Genomic DNA, 15945 nt, shown 5'->3' with positions numbered 1-15945 from the left:
GTTGGCTACAAAATTGGAAAGAAAATTACAGAATGAAATGAAATAATGGAATTTGAGGTAACATGAAGAGATGGGAGAGATCTAGCTAGGGACCATAGCACTTGCCTACATGTCTCTTGAAACAGCACCTAACACTAGATGTACCATTCGAAATGCAAGTAGGGTTAAGATTGATGTTCATATATTTTTTTTTTTCATTAAAGAAATGCTAAGAAGGCATGTGCCTCCCTCAGTCATGCAGGATAATGGTAGGCTTTGATATTATATCCAAAGCATTTGATGTGGTGGTGGGTGTGGTGTGGGGACCCTTGTCCTAGCCAAAATCCTCTAGCTTTTCTTGCGTGCCATGTAATTTTTAAAAGGCAACTGTAAAGAACTTTTTTCTTTTGTTTGAATTTGAAATATATGCAGATGCTTTTTTCTTCTTTCTCATTTTCTTTTCCCATCTTTGATTCAAATCTTCCCCTCCTTAGTAAACATCTAAGCAATTAAAAAAAAAAAAAAAAAACTATTTACTGAGATTTGATGAAGATTATCACAGCACTGAGCAAAGCTCTTATATCCCACCAGAGATGTTGCTCTGGTTACTTTAATGGCTGGTCACAGGAGAGAGAGAGAGAGAGAGAGAGAGAGAGAGGTTAAAATTATTACTGTTTGTGCATGCAATGTCTTGTAGCATGTCCCTGCCATTACGCTAATAAAAATTCCATTTTGGCTATCATTATTGTAAAGTTATGTTACTTAAAAATTGCTTTTCTTCACTTGGTTGCCTTTTTAGGGTTCAATTTCTGACCCCTGTTGGTATTTTAATTAAATATTGATTAGGGTTCCATTCATCCCATTTGAATCTCTGATCTGGTCAAATTTCTTGAAGGATTCCCCTATTAAATGTTTGTTAAAATCTAAGCTGCTTGGTGAGAGTTTACTCTACGAATATAATTACACTTCTGACCAATTAAAATTAATCCTCATGAATTTGTCCCCTTGACTTAATTATTAACCCAAAAACATGCAATATAATGAAAAATTAAGTTCATTCTCTATGAATAGCTTTCATTTTTTTTTCTTTTTTGATGTGAGACTGTTTGTATTATTTTTTTTAAAATATGTCAGTATATTATTTAAATTATATATATTTTTTAAAAAATTTAATAATAACTAAAAACTTCAAAATTAATGAATTGTGAATGTATCTGACATTAATGCATTCTCGATCTCTAAGTCCTACATTGATTGATAAGAGAGGTCTTGAGTATTATTTATATTGGTTCGTAAACTTTCACTCTTGAATTAATTTTGAGATAGAATTAGACGAGTTTACATCATTTAGTATTAGAATTTAATTGTGATCCTCGGGTTGAAAAATGAAGCGTTCTTGGATCTCCAAATCCCATATTAATTAATTTGGAAGTTGAAATCACTGTGATTCTCCCTTGAATTTGAAATAATAATATTCTAATTTCTATGCGGAAGCAACAGAACAGGTATGGGGCATGTTTTGCTCTTTGCATTCATTGCTCATTATCGCTTGCCTTGTCCTGTCCTTATCCTATCAATATAGATTTCAAATTTTCTTTTCTTTTTGCTATAATCCTACAATCTTTTATTTTTGATCTATTTATTGAACAAAACTATCTAGTTTTAATCTCTATATTGAGAAAATTTAACTATGGAAATTAATTAATATTTATAGACATTTTGATTTATTTTATTTATGAATGATTATACATTTAGTTAATTTTTATTATAAAAATTTAGTTACACTTTAGCGAAAAGCACAAAACAGTCCTTCCTTTCCCTTGTGTGGAAGATGATTTTGGGCCACGGAATTATTGCAAGGAAGATGACAATTGGCATGCCTGTGTAATTTATCAGAGCCTATCACCTTTGCTTGCAATTCAATCCATTCATGATAAATAGTCCTGCTACACCTCACAAATCTTCACAATTATCAAGTGGCCAGCCAGGCATTGGTCCCATTTTTAGCTAAGCATCAGGATAGAGGTATACAAATGTCACCCTAAGATGCACTTGATGGAAAACATTTTTGATCTAAGGGCCAATTTGATTTAATCACAAAAGAATAAAGAAGCACTGAATCTAATTTTTCAAGCACTTAATGATAAGCTTATTATTATTAAGCTAGGCTATTATTCCTCTAATCCTATCTCCAAATACTTCAAATAGAAGATAACATTAAAGAAAGGGTGGTGCCTAATGAACCTCATCAAATTAGAAAGTAATTAAAGAAAGTGTTCTACCATTTAAAGGCATTGCCTCCTTTTCTTGATTTTACAGTTCAGACTTGCACTTGAACCCCAACTGAGTGTAAGCTCTCATTAATTGATTCCAGCAACTACACTTTCATTCCACATATATATAATTCCTCAAAATTGCATTCTTGGCCTTACATTTCCTTGTTAAGACTTAGTAGTTGCCCTCAAACTCAAGGCACTGTCTGACCTTGTGAATTTGAATTTTTCAAGAGCTCTCAAAAAGTCTCAACCCAATAACTTAAATATCACTCTATAATCTTTTTACCACTCTTTTTTATTTTTACTTTGAAAGTGTCCCAAAAAAGTCCAAAGTGACTGTGATGCATATAGATATATGTAGGTGAGTGTTATTTAAAGGATATGAAGTCCCTTTCTTATTTATGAGAAACTGTGTAGAGAGTTGCATTGCATGGGAGTGGGTTCACCTAATCCAAGTTTCTTTATTGACTTTGCAATCCAATATGTGATATAAGGCACTAAATAATTGCGAAGTTGGTTGATGGGGCCATGGCTACAATTCAGAAATGGCTTTCCTTGAGTCCACTCCTCCCTCTACACATCAAAATGTTTTAGCTTTTACATCATCAAAATCTTCCTTTGACTTCTCCCTACATTCCAACTTTCTATATGTACTCTACAGCCACTAACCATTTATAAGGTTTTATATCATTTATTTAGGGTTAGATTTTTTATTATTTAAATGTTTTTAGGTAAAATCTTACATTTTTATAGCTTTTTGCTAAAATTTGTCAATAATAAATAAATAAATAATGAACTCAGTAATTAAAAATTTAACTTTTAATACACCCATCTTGAATTTGAATCTCACTAACTATTTTTAGAGTTTCATATGAGTCATATAGGCGACACGTAAATTCTACTATAAATTCTCAATGATATTTAGGCTCTATTCCCATTAAGATGAAAATGTCTCGTTTACTCTTAAATTTTTTTTCTATCAATCATTTTTTATTTATTTGTCTAATTTAGGAATAAAAATTCTGATTAATAAGATAAGAAATTAATAAACTTGTCAAGCTAAAAATCAAAGATTAATTAAATAAGGCAGGAAGGACTGAATTCAGAAATTCATAATTTATATTCAAAACATTCGGCGTTTTATGAGGATTCAACTTTGTATTCAATGATCTTCTTAGAAAACCATAATATTAAACAAGATTCACTCTGAATAGGTGTCAATTGTCAAAAGATATAAATAAGGTCGGTTTGAATTAATTAAAATTTTAAATTATTTTGCTTTTTTTTTTTTGAAAATGAAATTATTTTACTTTGTTGATTACGTTTCGTTCTACTAAATATATCTAGCTTACTTGGGAAAATTGCACCGTTAATTTAATGGCTAGGATTTCTCAATTTAAGCTTTTTTTTTTTAATTAATACTTACAACAAATATAAAATAAAAAAATTTCAATATAATAAAATTTAAATTTATTTTTTTTACATAATCAATTTTAAGTTACATATATCAAAAATCAAAAATAAGTTAAAGGATAAATTTTTATTTTGATTTAATTCATTGTAAATTTAAAATATAATATATAATATGTATGATGATATTAAGAAATTTTTATATTTAATGTATATAATAATATATATATATATATATATATATATATATATATATATATATATATATATATATATATATATATATATATATATATATATAATAGGTAAAATTTATTCTTAGAATTCCCAGAATTTTGTCAGTGTATCATCGTCCTCTTCTGATTTATTCTGCTAAAAATGTGACATTTCTTGTGGCAGTTAGTAAATGATTATTATCTCCCCATCAAGTCTAATTTATACCTCAGTTGTAGATATATTGTCGCAGTCTCTACGGATTTGCTTCTGCGAGGTTAGAAAATGTCCTTTTCTATTACCCCACTCTTACTCGGCTCTGGTACTTAGTGATCCCTTGTAGTAGGTGGTCAACTCCGGTGAATTGTGATTGTGAATTATTCAGAACTGTTAGCTATTATTGCCTAGTCTATATGGAAAGCTCTGAAATGATGAGGGACCTCCATTGAAATGCATAATTTTGCACCTGCTTATGATATATTATTACTTACCCCTCTCTTAACACAGAGGCAGAGTCTTTTGAGCGATTCTGTTTCAGGGCATGGTTGTCCCTATTGCTAAAACAATAATTAGCCATAATTAATGCTCACATGAAATTCAGATATTGATATACTTACCTATGGAATTAAATCCACTAACAATTCAACTTTACTGTTGTAAAACATGCTAGTTTTTTGTTAAATGGGATGAGCTAATAAATTATTAATTAAGCATAGCTGTATATTGTTATTGCAATTAATTAACATACAGCGCATAATTAAATTTTTATGAATTAAGCCTGCAATGGTGACCTAACCCTTTGACTAAGTATTTCTTTAACCATGAAGAAAAATTTCAAAATATGATTTCTTTTCTTGGAATCATAAATACATATGAACAACCACATGCAAGTAGTTAAGACATGTTCCAAACATAGTGGGATATAATTCAGATTTTTTTTTTTTTTTAGATATGGCCTAGAAATTTGAACAAATTAAGTTTGTAATTAAATGATAAGCAAAATACTGAATGAGAGAGGTGAATGTCTTGGTGTCTCTTTCCCCTCCTCATATTCCTTCTACCAATTACATCTCAACACCATGATACACTAGTAAAGATAAATAGCTAGTCAGCTTTTATACTCATAGACCTTCTTTTTCTTTTGTGATGCAAATTAAGAAAGAAATTATTATTATTATTATTATTTAGTGCTATATGGTAATATTACATTATAATTCAATTAAAGACAAATTATCTATACTGGTATTAAAGATTGAAAAGGAAGAGAGTAGCTCCTCCTGTAATCTAGTCTGAATATTAAAAGCAAACAAGGCCTTAAAGCAATGGTTACAATTGTTCACATCTAGACGTGTTCAGAACGAAACTGGGCTGTGAATAACTCATTACAGGCCCGTCCTACATTTAAGAAGAATAGATATTGGGCTGCACCATGAAAATAAAGTTCAAATCCATAACATTCAAATCCAAAAAGTTACCTCGCAGCCTTAAGTCCCATCCCTAGAAGAACACCAGCAGAGAAAAATGGATGCTTAAAGTTGACCCTTGCAGTGCCACCCATGATCTACTTATCAAATTCCCATATGACGCCACCATCCTCTGAAATACCCGAACAAACATATGTTGGCCATAAGCTCTGGGAAAACTTGAAATTGCAAGTCCAGGAGAGTAAAGATAAGACCATCAAGAATCCATAGTTACCAATATTTATTAGTAGTCGATGATTTTTTTCTTTTTTCTTTTTGGCTCTTAGTCAAACTTGAATTCATGACCTTACAACTTTAAAATTTATTTAACAAGTCATGTCAATTTTAAAAGGTCAGTACTCAATTCCAAAATAAAAAAAAAAAAAACTCACTTCCATGTTTACTATAATTGTACCGCATATCTCATTCATTCTAACACTTCGCAAGTGCTATACCATCAACCTTATCAAATGTAACACCTAAGAACTATTCTTTCCAATGTTAAACATGAGAAGCATAGATTGAGTCAACAACAAGTACCTTTAACTTTCTTGTTTATCCAGACCTCTAGCAGCATGCCAGCACCAATTCCACCTGCAATACATGCCCCATAGAATGCAATTGCAGAAGGTAGAGATCTTCGAGGAAGGAAATAATATTCTGGAATTTGCCTGATCTTTTTTGGAAGTCGCTTCTTTAAAATTGGCTTTGCACCAGCACTAGGGTCCTTCTGCAATTCACTGCCTATGGCTTTCCAGTCAACACCCTTTAATGGATCTTTGGGCTCTTCAGTTCCCATGACAATCTATATCCACAGCACTTTCACAACTCTATGTGTACAACCAAAGCCACAAAATGTGATCTAAGAAACTAATGTGCAATAGAAACCCTATAGGAAGAAGATAACGATACAGAATTCAGTTATGACAGGAAAAAATGAAAGACAAAAATATTAATGAAACCGGACGGTATATGAACCTGAGTAGAAATGAAGCACAAATCAGTCTCAAGAATGAGAACAGTGAGCATGCTTTGGGTTCTATAAACAGAAGAACGTTTCACAGTTGATCTATAAGAGAATAAATTTAAATCAACTGCGCCTACATTTATGCTTTCTTTTTCCTCGAGCACAAAATTTAAAAAAGTTCAAAAAATAGAAATTGAATTTTTATTCTTTAGATCATGATGACAAGTAGGAACCAACAAAGATTCTTCAACAATAAATTCTTGATCTCCCACAAATACCACATTATTTTGTATTAGCTCCCATAAACAAAAAATGGAAAAAAAAAAAGATCACACCATAATCCAACCATCCCATGTGTTATAAATAGCTTGTATGTTAGATAGTATAGAGAGAAAGAATTCCTATATTGTTAAAATATAAGGGAATGACAAGAGTGAAATATATATATATATATATATATATATATATATATATATATATATATATATATATATATATATATATATATAATTCAATATATATTATTCTATTATGGCACTTGGCACGTATATGTGTGAAATAAAATAATTATCATATTGTAATTTTCGTAAATAAATTACGAACAGATGTGTTTATTAACAAGTAGATGTGTCTGTTAATAAACAGACATGTCTATTCTATACAAAAAGTCATAACTATTTGTATAGGTGTCTGTTAATAAACAAATATGTCTACACAAACAGTCACAACTATTTGTATAAGTGTCTTTTAATAAACATGTCTATTACACAAACAGTTGTATCTATTAGAGATAAACAGATGTGTCTATCTAGAAAAAGTGCCATGACTTTTCATTCTTTATAAATATGGATGAGTTTTTCAATCCAGAAATATACTACTTCTACTTCTTCTTTTTTTTCTTCTAGTCTCTCTAAATTCAGTTCATATAAAGAGTTCTTAAGGGAAATCTTCAGAAGTTGATATTTGCAGATTTTAGGCTTTGTTGTATCCTGGAGGTATATTGCCATAACCTTGCAGCAATCTAGTGGGGGCAATTAATACCTTAAAGATAGTGATTCATCACGCCTCAAAACCTATTCTACACCCACTGCCTCAATAATTTTAAGGTATTAATCGCAATGGAGTCTAAGGTGGTTTTCGTGATGAATCAATAGTTTGTGAAACTTGATCGTTTTAAGGAACAAATTATGTTCACTAAGAAGGTGAAAGCTGATTCGAAAAAGAAGATGAATTGCCATGTAGAGGTCATATTCTCAACAACTCATCAGATAGGCTATAAGATTTGTTTACCTGTGTCAAGTCTCCAAAGGAAATCTGGAATTCGTTAGAATTCGAATACAGAAAAAAAAAGGGTATGGATAAATTTCTCATTATGAAAGATTTTGAATTCTAAATACTTGATAATATGCCTGTTATGGATAAGTCCATGAGTTGTGTATCTTTATTTCAAAGTTTAAGGATTTGAAAGTGGTAGTTCCTAAATCACTGCAATTAGAGAAATAATAGCACATCATACTTCTAGTTTGAATGACTATAGGAAGAAATTACTGTATGCCACATACGACTTTTCTCTTAAATAGATTCAGAAATACTTACACATTAAAAAGTTTTTTATGTGATAATTTGTCTTTATGTTGATAACATGCTTATAATTAGAAAGGGTATGGATAAATTTCTCATTATGAAAGATTTTGAATTCTAAATACTTGATAATATGCCTGTTATGGATAAGTCCATGAGTTGTGTATCTTTGTTTCAAAGTTTAAGGATTTGAAAGTGGTAGTTCCTAAATCACTGCAATTAGAGAAATAATAGCACATCATACTTCTAGTTTGAATGACTATAGGAAGAAATTACTGTATGCCACATACGACTTTTCTCTTAAATAGATTCAGAAATACTTACACATTAAAAAGTTTTTTATGTGATAATTTGTATTTATGTTGATAACATGCTTATAATTAGAAGAAATATAAGGTTATATTATGATGCTAAAGCTCATGGTGAATGTGTTAAAGAAGGTAATAAGATTTATGTGCATAAGTCGGAAAACACTTTATATATACATAAATCCTAATTCATATTGATTATGTCTATCACTAACTAGGTGGGGATATTGTTAAAAATATTAGTGATAGAATAATTTGTCTCATTTTAAAAGAGTTATACCTGTTCATTAAAAGGCATCAAAATGAATTATTTATTACCGATAGTTATATCTGTTTTAAAATGTGTAAATAAACAAATATGATTGTTCTAAGAGATACTGTTGTCCCAAAATAGTCCAAGAGGGGGGTGAATTGGACTTTAACAATTTTTCGGCCCTTGCTTATAGCCTAATGAAAAATTGAGGCTTCGTTCAACTATGTGCTTCTCTATATAAAAAGAAAATGATATGTGCTTCAACAATGTGTTCCTAAGTTGCAATTCAATTCAATACCAACATTCAATATCATGTATATGAGGAAAAATTTAAAATTGCACAAAAGTAAAAGATAAAGGATAGAGAGATCAAACACAAGGATTTTATAGTGGTTCGGCTTAACTAGCCTACATCCACTCTCTCAAAGAACCCTCTTTGAGTCTTCTCTCCACTGTTTGCTCTTTTGAAGGCAAGAGACCAAAAGCCCTTTACAATTTCTCAACACCAAGCTTTTACACCAAGGTAGCTTGAAACCTTCTCAAGTGCAATCACAAGCACTAACTCTCCCAAGCTTCAATAGGTGCTTGTACAACCTCTCTTAAATGTAATTCAATGTTTCAACACTCACTCTTACACAATACAAATCAAACTATAAAGAAGAGATGAGTTGATTTGCCAATGGTAGCTCAAAATCTTTAAAGCTCTTGAATGAAAGCAATAAATGAAAAATCAATGTTGGAGTTCAAATGTAAGCTTTCATTAAGTGTAAATGAAGTAGAGAATGTGTATTTATAGTCCCAAATCATTTTAGACCGTTTGAAACCCTTTTAGAACGTTATACACACTGCCCAAGACAAAATAGCCGTTATTTTGTCCTTTTGTGCGAAGTTGAGCAGCTCTGATAAATTAGCAAACTAATAAAATTTTAGGAGCAACAAGAACTGGTTAGTAAACTAACGTTTTTAGCAAACTTATTAGCAAACTAAAAAATTTAGCAAACCAGTTAGCAAACTAAGTCAACAGCTGCATGTCTCAACTTGCAATGCAAAATGATTTAGACCTTCAAAAAATGTTTCAATAGTGGTGTTCAAGGTCATGATGAGAAAAAGTAATCAGAAAATAAATTTTCATTTTTGAGCTCCATATGACTAAATTCTCATCTATTCTTTTTCACAAAAAGACCTAAGACTCTAACACTATGCTTTTCATACCTTTGCTTCGAGTCTTGATTTCCATAGCCTTTTTCTCATTTTGGATTTGTCTTGGAATGCCTTTGAGTATCTTTTCTTCTTATATGCAACTTCAAAGGTTCTTTATGCATAAGACAAAGAATCTACACATCACTTTAAGGTTAGGTTAGATAGATTCTCTTTGAGTTTTGTTATCATCAAAATCAATGCTCATTTTGAGCTACACGGGGTCAACAGATACAAAGTGAATGGTTATATCTGTTCTAAGAGGTATAAGTGAATAGTTGTATCTGTTTTAAGAGGTATAAGTGAAGGGTTGTATATGTTCTAAGAGGCATAAGTAAACAGATGTAATTGTTCTAAGAGATACAAAGTGAACAGTTGTATCTGTTGTAAAAGGTATAAGTGAACAGATGTAATTGTTCTCAGAGAAACAAAGTGAACGACTATATTTATTCTAAAAGGTGTAAGTGAACAATGTAATTATTCTAATAGATACAAAGTGAACTGTTGTATATGTTTGAAGAGATGCAAATATTTTATAAATAGCAGTTTGGAATAAATATCTATTAACTTTTCTTTTTTGTCTCTTCTCTTCATTTTTACCTATAATCAACATTATTATTCTTTAATTTATTCTTTGGAGAATTTTAAAATTGATGTCTAAAATTATATTTTGGTTATTATCCTTGAGGGATCTGCCTAAAACTACCTAGCTGTAACATAGTGGGGGGTTTACTCTTTATCAATTTCATTATATTGAGGGAAGCAAATACTCCATATAATATTTTATTGCAAATTGACTAAAAATTTTGATAGAATAATTCCTCAAAATTGAGTGTGCTATTGTTATTTGTAGCTTAAAGTATGCTATGCATTGCACTACTCCTGATATTGCTTTTATAGTATGTAAATTGTCAAGATATACTAATAATCCCAGTGTGGAATATTAAAAAAAAATTTTAAGGATTTTTGGATATTTAAAAAAGGAATTATAAACTATAAATTATTCTACGATAAATTTCCAATTGTGCTAAAACCATATAAAGAGTTGTATCCATGCAAAGAGTTGTGTCCCTTGGCCAAAAGATGTAACTAAATAAAAGATGTAATTCTTCTTAATAGTTACATGTATGAAGAGATAAATTTATTGACAAAAAAGGTTGATACATTTTGAGTAGTAAATATAAGAGCCTTACAAGTCATTCGTAAGAAGTGACAAAATGACAAATGAGTATGCATTTGTGTGTGTGTGTGTGCAAGTTTAGCTTGGTTCTTTATTTTTTAATGCTCTCATTTTAAACAAGTTATGGAGTAATTTATTTCTGCAAATAAGGTACATGTCTAGACTGTGAATTACTTATGTAGTTCATGTTATAAACATGTGATTATATGGTTGACTAGTGAAACAAATATGGTGGAGATCCTAGGGTTATACAAATGCCAATTGGATAAGTAGTATTAAGGATAATAAGTCAACATTTGGTTGGGTGTCCACTTTAGGTAGAGGTTTTGTTTTTTGGGCATCAAAAAAATAAACTTATATAACTCATTCTACGGTGGAATCCAAATTTATAGTTTTGGCGAATGTTGGTAAAGAAACAGAATGACTGAGAAACTTGTTATCGGATATTAAGTTGTGGTCACAACCTGTGCCATCTATTTCTTTATATTGTGATAGTCAAATCATGATGGTTAAAGTTTATAGTAAAATATACAATTGAAAGTATATACATATAAGCTTAAAACATGAAAATGTAAGACAATTAGTCTCTAATTGTGTTTTTACCATGTTTATGTTAAATCCTATAATAATCTAGTAAATCCTTTAATAAAAGGGCTCTCGAGAGTTATAATCATAAGTACATGTGCTGATTAAGATTTAGAATATTCCATTAAATTTACTAATGATGGGAAACCTACTTTATAGTATTATTACTAAATAAAGTTTAAAGGGTAACAACAAGTCATTAGTAAATGTTGTAATTAAAGTACTTAATGTACTAAGTTAATGGAATGAAGATGAGTATTTATACTCTTAATGAAGTTTAAAATTATTACAAAAGAAACTTCACCTATATGAACATAGGAAGTGGTGCCGCTTCAACAAAAGTGAGAATAACTTTTGTAAATATCCATGAAAACAGGAGGTAGCACAATGCTATATTCGTGCTAAAATTTTGGTGAACTTTTTAAGTCAAACTAATTGGTTCATGTGTGTACTATTTCCGATTATATTTAATAGGAATTTAAGTTTAAGCTAAGGCCACCATGATTTCTTTAGAACTTTGAAATACTTACACTAAGAAAAAGTTTAAATCGAAAGATACTTTTTATTATGCATGAAACAATGGGATCTAACAATACAAGCTAAATGGGGGATTGTTATAAATAAGCTTGTATAATAGACAGTATAGAGAGAAATAATTCCTATATTGTTAAAATATAAGGGAATGATAAGAGTGAAATATGTATAGAATTATATATATATAATTCAATATATATTATTCTATTATGGCACTTGGCACGTATATGTGTGAAATAAAATAATTATCATATTGTAATTTTCGTAAATAAATTACGAATATATGTGTTTATTAACAAGTAGATGTGTCTGTTAATAAACAAACATGTCTATTTTATACAAAAAGTCATAACTATTTGTATAGGTGTCTATCAATAAACAAATATGTCTATACCAACAATCACAAACAGTCACAACTATTTGTATATGTGTCTTTTAATAAACAGACATGTCTATTACACAAACAGTTGTATTTATTAGAGATAAACAGATGTGTCTATCTAAAAAATGTGCCATGACTTTTCATTCTTTATAAGTATGGATGAGTTTTTCAATCCAGAAATATACTACTTCTATTTTTTCTTCTTTTCTTCTAGTCTCTCCAAATTCAGTTCATATAAAAAGTTCTTAAGGGAAATCTTCAGGAGTTGCTGTCTGCAGATTTCAGGCTTTGTTGTATCCTGAAGTTATATTGCCATAATCTTGCAGCAATCTAATGGGAGCAATTAATACCTTAAAAATAGTGATTCATCACGCTTCAAAGTCTATTCTACACCCACTGTCTCAACACCATGTACATTCTCACAGCGGAACATGTTGTTCCTCCTACGGCATTAAAGAAACATTACAAAATAAAACATACCATCAAACATAGCTTCATGTGCATTTCCCATTAAAGTAAATGCTGATAGAGATCAATATATTTTTCTCATTCAAACAATGAAATACCTAGAGATTTTCTAAATAAGAAGCACAATTTAGTGAATACATAAGCTTGACGCTGAAACAACAACAAATCAACTACCAATTCAACCAGACAAAACAACAAATATATGGTGTTCACAACAGCCGCTATCAAATCTTGCTCTCGAGTCCAAGAGAAAAGTGGAAAAACAGTAAAAGCCCACCACACCAAATAAAAAATTCGATTAAATTCCCTCTCTTTCCCTGAAAACCTAACCATATTAAGTCCAAAACATGGATCACAGCAAATTCATCAAAATGGGAAACATGCACCTCAAAATAATGATATTAGAAGGAAAAATAACCAAAATCACAATAGCGGAAGTAATTACTATTGCTATTAATGATAAGAATCAAGACAGAGAGATTACTAAAAGTATTACCTCGAAGAAGTAGAAGCCGCGAGAGTTTCTCAACGAGACTTTTCGACTTTCAGTGACTTTAAGAAACAAAGGGCATTTTGGTCAGAAAGTGAAAGCAAGAAAGCTAACATCCTTTCCCGCCTCGGGAAGGTAGACCTTTCTCCCGCGATTCAAATTAAAAATTATATGTATAAATTTGAATTTGACTGAACCTCACTCATTCTCTTCTTTGTCGAGAAGAAACAGTGCAAATGAAGAGACTGCAAACCCTAACAGCATCTCGATGGAGACTGAAAATGGAAACAGATAAAGAAAGGATTGCTTTATACAACCCAAAAAAGCCATTCTTTTCTTACTACATCTACATATGTTTACATACGTTTATATATCTTCTCTCATTTTGATTTCTTCTTCCCAAATCCTAAGGCACATTCTTTTTTAGTACAACAATAAACCCAGAAAGCAGAAACCTGAAAAACCAATCCCACAAGAAAAAGAACCATGTCTTTGAGCCCACCGGGGACAAGATCCGATGACACAACCACAAGAACCTTCCAGCCGTACTGGTGCTACCAGTGCCATCGAATGGTCAGGATTGCCCCATCAGACTCATCTGAAATCATCTGTCCCCGATGTTCCGGGCAGTTCCTTTGTGAAGTTGAGATGAACAGACCGAGATTAGTTGTTGATTTCACTGCTTTTGATCCCTCTCCTGAAGCTCGCTTACTTGAAGCGCTCTCCCTCGTGCTTGACCCTCCAATTAGAAGGTTAAATTTTGGTCTCGTTGATAATATGGAATCCGAATCTCGTGGCAGGTCCTGGTTTCGGAGACGAAATCGATTGGACCCAGATGCTGAAACCCGTCCCCAGAGACGTCGAAATCGTAGTTTAGATGGGAGAGAGAACAGGGAAGATGAACCAGGACTCCAGTTTAGACCAAGAACGTGGATCGTCTTTAGACCAATAGATCCTTTCGCTCCAACTGAACCCGATTTGCAACTTGAAAATCCGATGCCTCCCAGGGTTAATCCCAGAAACTACTTTTTCGGCCCAGGTCTAAACGAATTGATCGAACAACTGGGCCAAAATGACCGGCCAGGACCACCACCGGCACCCGAATCAGTTATTGACGCAATACCAACGGTGAAGATCGAGGCAAGTCATTTGGTGAATGAATCGAATTGTCCTGTTTGCAAGGAAGAGTTCAAGATTGGAGGGGAGGCAAAGGAACTGCCTTGCAAACACATATACCATAATGATTGTATTGTGCCCTGGTTAAGGTTACACAACACTTGCCCAGTTTGTCGAAAGGAGTTGCCACTTGCTCCTGAAAGTAGCACTCATGCACCTGATGATCATCATGAATGCGAGCATGGAGAGGACAGGAATGGAAGGTGCCTATGGTGGAGGAGGCAATTGGCAAACTTGTGGCCATTTCGTCCAAGGTCTGCAAGAATCAGTCCTCATGGAGATCATGACGGTGCTTCTCAGGGAGGTGAGATGTGATCAGTACTTACTGAAGATTCTACTTTAGCAATATTTAAAGATTTCTAGTATCTGACTAATTACTTGTATGCATTGAATTTCAATTCCTTTTAGTTCCATTTTCATGGCTGCATATATATAAATGGTTAAGAATGAAAAAATTGTAGCCTAAATAATAATCTACATTGGTGAGATTTGAATACAGGCTTCAATGAGCAAGGCGAGAGCTGATATGAACTTAAGAGCAGATTTTAATATTATAATTATTAATGATTCAAAAAATAAAGGATGGGATAGCTGCTTTGGCTGTTTAGAGCCCTTGACTGCGTTATTTTTTCCAGTAAGTAGAAGATGTTGAAGGAACAATTCTCTGATACATTTATTCTATTTGTGCTTTAACAGGTGCTTGTACTAAATTGTTTTTTTAGGTGTTAGTCTAAGATATTTTTTAGCACTGAAAGCCCTAAGACGTTTAACGTTGATGGACTTACTAAAACCATATATTTGGACTTGATGTTCATATGTTTGTTAGGAATGTAAATGTATAAACTAGTAATGGAAGGGCACTGCGGAAAGACATTCTGTATAGCAGGTAAATTACTGGTATGTCATTTTCACCTTTTACTCTTTCCTTGCTAGTAATTATCAGCTCCCAATTAAAAAAGAACAAGAAAAAAAAAGGCTTTTCCTTTTTGTATCTTGCACTGCTAATTTGTTGAAGCTCCACCTTATGTTATGCTTAAGCCTATAAAGATGATCTGAAATATACCAATGAATCAATGATATTTGATCCTGGAAAATGCAAATTACCATCAACCCAATAACCATATGGCATGAATCTGTATATGCAGGACTTACCTGGTTTCGGAGGTTATTTCAGCAATTTACCCGATGATGAACAATTGTGCATAAGAGAAATTACCCCAAGCTTATATACCGAATCAGTTCTGCTCTCCAATGCAATTAACAAAGTTGTATTTGTTTCTTTCATTTGAAAGATACGATGGAATAACGAGTATACTGCAATCATTTTATCAAACCCAGTAATGCGTGTGATGATTGAAACAAGAAACTTCAGAAGTAGCTCCCTATCCACTCCCTAAAAATTTTTTTATTGAAATTTCGTCACCCAAATGTCAGCTTATCTGCTCTGGATTAATCTGGTTATACAAATGAATCAGTAGACATA

The 15945-nt window shown here is 31.8% G+C and overlaps 2 protein-coding genes across 8 annotated transcripts; one reads left to right on the top strand and one right to left on the bottom strand.

The window, feature by feature from the left end:
* Window positions 1–5123: 5123 nt before the first annotated feature.
* LOC110638928 (uncharacterized) lies at window positions 5124–13472 on the bottom strand. 5 transcript variants are annotated; one of them, XR_002491816.2, is made up of 4 exons: window positions 13293–13472; window positions 5882–6230; window positions 5354–5474; window positions 5124–5273 (listed from the first exon to the last, which is right to left on the bottom strand). XR_002491816.2 is itself a non-coding variant. In XM_021789669.2 (3 exons), exons 2-3 carry the CDS (start codon window positions 6138–6140, stop codon window positions 5440–5442), a joined length of 294 nt encoding a protein of 97 aa, XP_021645361.1. In that variant the 5' UTR covers window positions 6141–6230; window positions 13293–13472; the 3' UTR covers window positions 5124–5439. The 5 variants fall into 5 exon arrangements, 4 of the variants coding, with proteins under 4 accessions (XP_021645361.1, XP_021645362.1, XP_057993367.1 ...); XM_021789669.2 differs by having other exon boundaries at window positions 5124–5474; XM_021789670.2 differs by having other exon boundaries at window positions 5124–5474; window positions 5882–6171.
* Window positions 13473–13509: 37 nt separating this feature from the next.
* On the top strand, window positions 13510–15879 carry LOC110638925 (E3 ubiquitin-protein ligase RZF1). 3 transcript variants are annotated; one of them, XR_002491815.2, is made up of 3 exons: window positions 13510–14766; window positions 15289–15348; window positions 15608–15879. XR_002491815.2 is itself a non-coding variant. In XM_021789662.2 (2 exons), the coding sequence occupies exons 1-2, from the start codon at window positions 13773–13775 to the stop codon at window positions 15649–15651; spliced, it is 1038 nt and encodes a 345-aa protein (XP_021645354.2). In that variant the 5' UTR covers window positions 13510–13772; the 3' UTR covers window positions 15652–15879. The 3 variants fall into 3 exon arrangements, 1 of the variants encoding a protein (XP_021645354.2); XR_002491814.2 differs by having other exon boundaries at window positions 15289–15359; window positions 15608–15878; XM_021789662.2 differs by lacking the exon at window positions 15289–15348.
* Window positions 15880–15945: the final 66 nt, after the last annotated feature.

This window comes from Hevea brasiliensis, chromosome 16, assembly GCF_030052815.1.
Source record: "Hevea brasiliensis isolate MT/VB/25A 57/8 chromosome 16, ASM3005281v1, whole genome shotgun sequence".
Classification (NCBI taxonomy): domain Eukaryota; kingdom Viridiplantae; phylum Streptophyta; class Magnoliopsida; order Malpighiales; family Euphorbiaceae; genus Hevea; species Hevea brasiliensis.
This window is presented reverse-complemented; position numbering and strand designations above follow the sequence as displayed.